This window comes from Corvus brachyrhynchos, unplaced genomic scaffold, assembly GCF_000691975.1.
Source record: "Corvus brachyrhynchos isolate BGI_N302 unplaced genomic scaffold, ASM69197v1 scaffold864, whole genome shotgun sequence".
NCBI lineage: Eukaryota > Metazoa > Chordata > Aves > Passeriformes > Corvidae > Corvus > Corvus brachyrhynchos.
The window spans coordinates 52,537-59,686 of NW_008237871.1; the positions used below are offsets into that span (position 1 = coordinate 52,537).

Genomic DNA, 7,150 nt, shown 5'->3' on the forward strand with positions numbered 1-7,150 from the left:
ACGTACATATTTAAGTGGTGTCATGAGCAGAGTCTCTATAAAGTCTTCTGGGAGCCTTGTTTGCAGCTCTAAATCATCTGGAAAGTGAAAGAAGCTATAATAAATTGAGGTAATTAAGACATTTCATAAAGTGCCAGTGTTGATAAGATCCTACTATGCCTTAGGTTTTCCTCAGCTGGGTAAATAGATGAGAGCACCTGGGAACTGACACCTACTTGTTTCTTGACAGTGGATATCCCAGAAAGTTACTGAAAAGGAGTAAAGGAGAGATGTTTTTGCTAATCAATAATAAATTTTTGAATTATGGTTTTTAAGATGTTAATTCATTGTAAATGAACATTCCTCTTACACTGATTCAGCTATTTTAGGCAATTTCCAGCTCTTCCCAATGTTTATATATTTTAGTAAAGACTAGGAGTGAGCCTTCACACTAAAACTGGCATATTTAGAATATGAACCCTTCATGTTTACTTAAGGACATGTTTTTCAGGGGATTGATTCAGCTCAGACATCTATTGTTCAGATTGAACAAAGCCCAGAGTGTAAAGACAGCCCAAAGTGAGAGCCTTTCCAGTAAACAAATGCAGGAAACACAGTTTTAAACCAGTTTGATGTTATTAATAAGGAGATAAAAGAGAGATGTAAACTTGGGCTTCAGACAGCAAATATTAACATCTCCTTAAAACCCGCCTCAAAAGGCAAAGGACATTACAGCATAAGTCCACAGTTTGCATTTAGAAGTCATATCCAGAGGCAGATTTCTGCTTCCTCCAGCTTCTGTACATGCTATGTTGAAAGATTTTTAGAAGCCTGCAACACTTTCTCCTTTGTATCTGAACAGAGACTCTTAAATCCAAAAGCCTGAGAACCCCTTTGGAAAGCGGGTGTTACTGCCTGCACTTCACATGGAAAGGAACTAAGCCATAGTGCAGTAAAGTTGAAATCCCTGTAGGAACTCTTCACTGGGGGGAAAAATACCAGGATTTATTATTTGTGTCTCAAGCAAAATCATGGGCAGTCACAATGGTCATTAACTCATCTTTTGACACCAGTTCCCTGCTTACACACTGGTGTATGCTGACAACCTGAAAACTGCCAAGCTGATTTTTTGCCATTGCACAGATAAAACTACTTGTTCTGTATGAGTTAACTTGATCCTTTAATAATTATGAAATAGAAATGCTTCTTTAGATGTTTAAAGGAATTGTTGGAAATAACTAAAAACCTACATTGTTCAATATAACTTGATAATTGTATTAATGAGATGTTGTTAGATCCACTACCAAAACACAGCACCCCTCTGAAATGAGGAATACAAAGCATTTTGCAACGAACTTATTTGTACAGTTGACAAAATGCTTTATCTGAAATTGAAAAGTAATTTAGGCAGGGTGATAAGCTGTAATTTTGTTCAGGACATCAGGTCTTTTATTTAATTATTGAAAAAAAAATTTAGATCTCCAAGATAAGGAATTCTCAGTGCCTTTGTCTATTTTCTTGTGCCAGTGTGACTGGTAGCAGCATCTTGCCCCTCTCCCTCCATGAGCCTGCTGGTGCAGCAGGGAGGTGGGCATGCTTGCACAGGAGCTGTTTCAGCTGCTGCTGAAACAAGGCGTCCTTCCTCCACTGGCATCCTCGGGCTATTTGTCATCTGAAAGAGGCTACTGTCTGCTAACGGAAACCTGACCACATTTTGTAACTCAGGTTCCTTTGTTACAGCTTTCTTTCTGGTTATAAACCAGATGTGCAGAACCCTCTCTCCCCCTGGAGCTGCATTCTACTTATAACTGTGCTGGTTATGTACCAGTATCAATGTTCATTAAATAAAACATTTGAGAGAGAGCAGCTCTACGGAGAGAGAACAGCTGCCCTGGAGATAATGAGTGATTCACTCCAGTTGATCCCAAATGAATTTCAACTCACTATAGTTATTTCATACTCTTGCCTGTCTGTTGTATAACTGAGTTTATGTTGTATAACTGAGTTGTTCCATAACATATTGAGTTGTTCAGCTCATATTTTAGTTGCTGGTGTTGAAAGAGTCAAGGGATGAAAGCAGCACCTACTTTTATTCTGATTTCCCAGGTGCATCAAAAGTGGCAGCATAAAATATGAGGACTGATGTATGATAATCTTGATACACCTTAATACTCTTCCCACTGGAAAATAACCCTCTCCCAAAATAAATACAAGAGGTCTTCTTTGCCAGGAGACTGGTCTGAGATCAGGCTGCCAGGCAATGAGCAAGCAATAACAATTTGTCCCTAAACTACTTCCAACCCATATTGCAAGTATCTGGTCTTCAGTGCTGCTCTCTTTCCATTCCCTGACCTAATTCGTTAGGCAGTTGATAAATAACCTTTTTTCTTCTTTTTTTTTGTCTGGCAAAGATTAAATGTTCCTAGTTGGGAAAAAAAAAAAAAAAAAAAAAAGGCTTTTATGGGTGCCGTAGGATTATTTCCTGAATTATGTATTAATAGCTTTACCTGGAGGTGAGGTTCTAGCACTGAAATTGCAAAAAGACGTTTTTTCTGGCAAAATTAAAATTTTCCTTTTGGAAAAAAAAAAAAAAAAAAAAAGCAGGCTTTTTACCTGATAATCAGGGATCCTTTTTAATGCAGCTGAAGCGTCCACCTGTCTCTCTGAAAAGCAGCCATAATCCTGTAGTCCAGGTCACATTTCAGCAAGGGATAACTCCATCATGTACATAGTTTATTGTGCTTGTAAAACATCTGCATGAGCTTGTGAAAAGCTTCGATCTTACCAAAGAGCTTTGCTCAGGTCTTCTGAGAAGTGGAAATTTATGAAGTTATTTAATTTTCTCCCTCCTAAGTTAATTGTTGCTCTCAGTGTAAGCCAAAGACAAGCTGACCAACTGAGCATTCCTTTGTTATTTACTATTTGTCACATTATCATTTTATGCCTTGAGACTGTCAAATGGAGAGAGAGACCACTGCCACTGTTAAAACCACATCAGTTTTGCTTCAGTGATTTTCAGATGTTTGGGGTTTTTTTTTTCCTAGAACCTGTACTCAGACCTCTCCTTTAATGTCCTCTTCCTGCCTGCCTTGTGGTTCACCTCCACTTGCACAACAGTGCTTTCTACAGAGATGGGACAGTGAAGTTGACTGTAGTTTGGCAACAGAGATGTCTGATATGAAAGAGGTGACATTTGCCAGCCATGGCAAACTGCAAAGCTGAGCCAGCTTAATTAACTGCATTCCTAGCTGTGTGAACTGAGACTCAAAAAGGGTGTGTAGGAAGGAGGTAGGGTGAGGAGTAATTCCAGGAAAATTATTTACTTTTGTTACATGCCTGGAGTATGGGAGGCTGGATCCCTTCATAGGAGTCTGGCTAAAGTTAGGCCACACATGGTAGCTCAGGGAGCCCAGTTGTATCTGTCCCATTGAAAAGCAGAATTTCTGTTACATCTTCTTTCATGCTGTTTGGTTTTACAAGCTAAGAAAGGGTTGGGGCATCATCTCTGCATGAAATGTGGTCTCCTTCTCTAACTGGTATCTTATGTGCCAACAACATGGAGCTGTAAAGGCAAACCCAGGTCTGTGCCCTCACAAAGCATCGCAGTGAAAAAGTTTGTTGCTTCTCCTTGGAAACAAGTCCCCTCTTCCACACTGATGATTGCACTTACCTGTTTTTCCCACTGCAAACTTTGTGGGCACAGCCTGGCCCTCTGGCCAGTCCTGTATATTTACATTATAATGTATAGGGAGCTTCACCTTTGTCCCTAAACACTTCTTCTGCCCCTTATTTTTCCATCATCTGTCTCTTCTACAACTGTGTTTTTCCTGTCATTCATCCATTTCTCTTGTAGACTGTTATTTTTGTTCCGTTGCCCTTCATCCTCCTTTCCCATTCCTGTAGGCTTATTACAGGATCATGCTGCAGCCTTTCCACCTTCAATGCTATTTGACCATAGAAAACAGTGACAACCAATCTATCTGCTACTGTCCTGACAAATACAAAGGGAAGTTCTCTCTTTGCAATCAGGATGCAAGTAACCTGAAGAGTGGATTTGAGCACAGGGATTACAGCTCGAACAATAATGCCTTTGTAATACTGTCAGGATTATTCCTCTCCTGTGGAGAAAAACTTGGAGAGCAATACCAAGTCTTCAAGCAAACAGAATCTCCAGCTGTCAGTGCTTTTTGCTTCCTCTGGTGGAGACACATGCCTGTCCAAATACAATATGCCTGAAGACCAACACTTGGCTATATGACTATTGAAACATGATGTGTTTCTGAAACCCTCTAAAAGCAACGGAGGGAAAAGGCCATAAACGAGTGCTAGGCAGTTAATCTTCTGTTACAGGACAGATTCCTGATTAGTATCCTGATTCTCAGCCCAGACCAGCTTAGAATTTAGTTTACTTTAGTAAATTGTTTGTATGATATCATACTTACCCTAGATGATTATGTTCTTGAAAATGCAGGTGAGAGAAATAATACAGACTAAGAAACTAGAACCAAGAGGACTGCTGCAAAGCATCACAGACATTTTGTGCCTTCCCATCAACAGCTTGCTGAAGACTTTTTTATGGGCAGTACTCACACATTTTACTCTTGAACTCCTTTTCTAGGCCTTTATGTGAAATGGAAATACACTCTCCTGAATTCAGGGCAGGCAATGCAGCCCTTATTTGTTTTAACTGTATTCCCATTTTTGTAAAAAATTTTCTCTATGCACAGGTGAAGTCAAAAAGGATTGACCAAACCCTTCCCCCAAAAATGCTTGTGTATTTGCTCACGGGCATGCTTTATGATAAGCACTCTTACAGATTTTACACAGCCATGATTTTACACTTGCAGGCAGTGCTGTTTGTCATTGCATGCTGGAATTGGATCTACCTTCCCCCACCAGCCTCAGGCTACTCACTTGCTCCAGAATCCCCCAGGTTCGGGAGGGAAGTGCAGCTCCTTTCTGACTTGGCCTTGGGTTGAATCACACAGATAGTTTAACTTAGCTCTGTCTTGGGAAGCAGGCAGCATGCATGTTACATAATATAATCTTCATGTCTTGAGGATTCAGGCCTGTCCTCTTTTGTGCTGCCAGATGGAAGAGGAGCCACGCTATCTCTGGAGAGATGTCCCTGCACATCTCGCTGCTCAGGCATGCTGGAATTAATGTGCTTCTCGTGCAGCGGGGCACTGTTGTTCCCTAGCATTTGGCTCCAGAATAACTAGCTCTTTAGTATGCAGTGGATGCTATGCAGCCACTGGGATCCCAAGATTAATTTGTCTAGAAAAAGAGATACATGAAGAACCTCCAAAAGGAATTTGTGGGAGGATGCACTCCAGATTCTCTCAACAGCTGGGGTTTGTTCCCAGCTGAAACCCAGATACAGGTGTTGTGGACAGCCAGGTTTCTGCTTTGTGCCCTCACTCTGTCCCATTACAGTTTTTTCAGCTGTTGCTGCTGTTTCGTTACTCAGTTCTGTAACATGGCCCCTGCCTGCATTGTTATTGCCTCTGTTAGTCAAGCTGTTTCATGCCCTGATCCCTGACATGCTCTCCAAAGTGGTGAATCACACCTGCACTAGGGAGTCCCTTCTCACTAATGAGGCATATGCTCCAAATTCTGCAATGCTCAGTTGATTGAGGCAAGGAGCTACAACCTACCTGTAGACAGAAATGGCACTACAGTCCTCAGGAATAGCTCAAAAGACCCCAAGGAGGGTGAGGGCACTGTTAGTCAGACTAAAGAGGAATCTTATCTGTGGGACTTTTCTCACAACAATGCCTCATCAGCACCAGCTGTAACTCCAAAAATGGCAGCTTCTCTAGAAGCAGTGTTACCTCCTGATGGAATTAACTTCCCAAGACGTGGAGCTATTGAGAAATGTTCATTTCAGCCTCCTGCTACCTCTGAGATTCCTGGCAGAATGACCCCTGTAGCAGCTATGGCTCCAGCAATGCAGATGCAGTAGGGGAAGCCAGGACTCCTGTTCATCCAGCCATGACTAGTGATTCTGCACTGCTGATAACAAACAGGAGCAGCCTGTTCTGAAGTAAAAAACAGCCCACAACAAAACCCCAAAAGGTAGCTTGGCTATAATTAGGAGCTGAAATGATGCTGCAGGTTTGAGTGGAAAGTTAGTGCTTGACAAACGTTCTTGCCATGAACCCCTTCAACAGCCCATTTAGCCACCACAACAGCTGCTGCCAAGAGTCCTAAGTGGGAGAGGGGCAGAGAGGCTAGCCTCTTCTGCTCTCTGCCATCCTGAGGATGGATGGAGGGCACCTTCTGCAGGAATTGCACATGGCTGCTGTGCATCTGGTGCTAATAGCACAGCTTAGGAGATGGAGCACACTGAGCGGGGGCTGCAGCATCTTCCTCTTTCCATGACCAGCACATGTATCTGTAGAGGTGGGGGCACAGGCTGCAATGGGACCCCAGGCTGCAGAGAAGTTGCACTTGGATTGTTGCAGAGAAGACTGTCATCACATAGTAACTGCTGTGCATGTGCCAGCAAGAGCAGAGTGAGCATGAGTAAGCTTATTATGCGATAATCACACCTTCATCTTTCTGGGTAGATAAACTGCTGAGGTATCCAAGTCTGGCAGTGAGGCACAATCAGTGTCTGAGGATGAGCAAGAAGCAACTGGGACCTTTCCCCATTGGAAACATATGTCTGCTTTGATGACATTATCTCTTTCTGTTTTTAAACAGAACATCGTTATTGAATCACCTGTTGCCACTTAATTAACTATGTTTGATTACAAAGAAGTAATCACCTTTTTAGGTACAAACTTCTTCATTTTTATATCCTTTCATGGCGTCCCCTAGCAAAACTTCTACATCCATTTCAAAGGCTGCATCAAAATTTCTGTGAGCTATGTCAGGCATGCAGCAGCCCAGCCTCCTATCCTGAACTCTGTGAAATCCAGATCAAGACTTTGAATCCTCTCTGTTATAGTGATCAGACCTATAGGTGCTGACCTATGGGGCCAGTGTTGGTAGGCTGAGCACACAGGCAGAGTACTCAGGTGGGCCACGACTCCCACAGCATGCTGGATCCCGACTGCGACGCGGAGGAACTCTCTGAGGGGTATACGTGTGGACAGGTGGGTCACCCCGCGGGGCAGGGGTGCTCGCCTTCCCGGCTCTGCTCTCGGAGGCACGCAGCTCCTTT

At 42.7% G+C, this 7,150-nt stretch overlaps 1 protein-coding gene across 1 annotated transcript in view; it reads left to right on the forward strand.

The window, feature by feature from the left end:
* Positions 1-7,010: 7,010 nt before the first annotated feature.
* CABP1 (calcium binding protein 1) overlaps positions 7,011-7,150 on the forward strand; it is a 27,562-nt gene continuing 27,422 nt past the window's right edge. Inside the window, exon 1 of the mRNA XM_017732192.1 lies at positions 7,011-7,082. Coding sequence (XP_017587681.1) covers positions 7,026-7,082 — 57 coding nt within the window. The 5' untranslated portion in view covers positions 7,011-7,025. The remainder of the gene's footprint in view (positions 7,083-7,150) is intronic.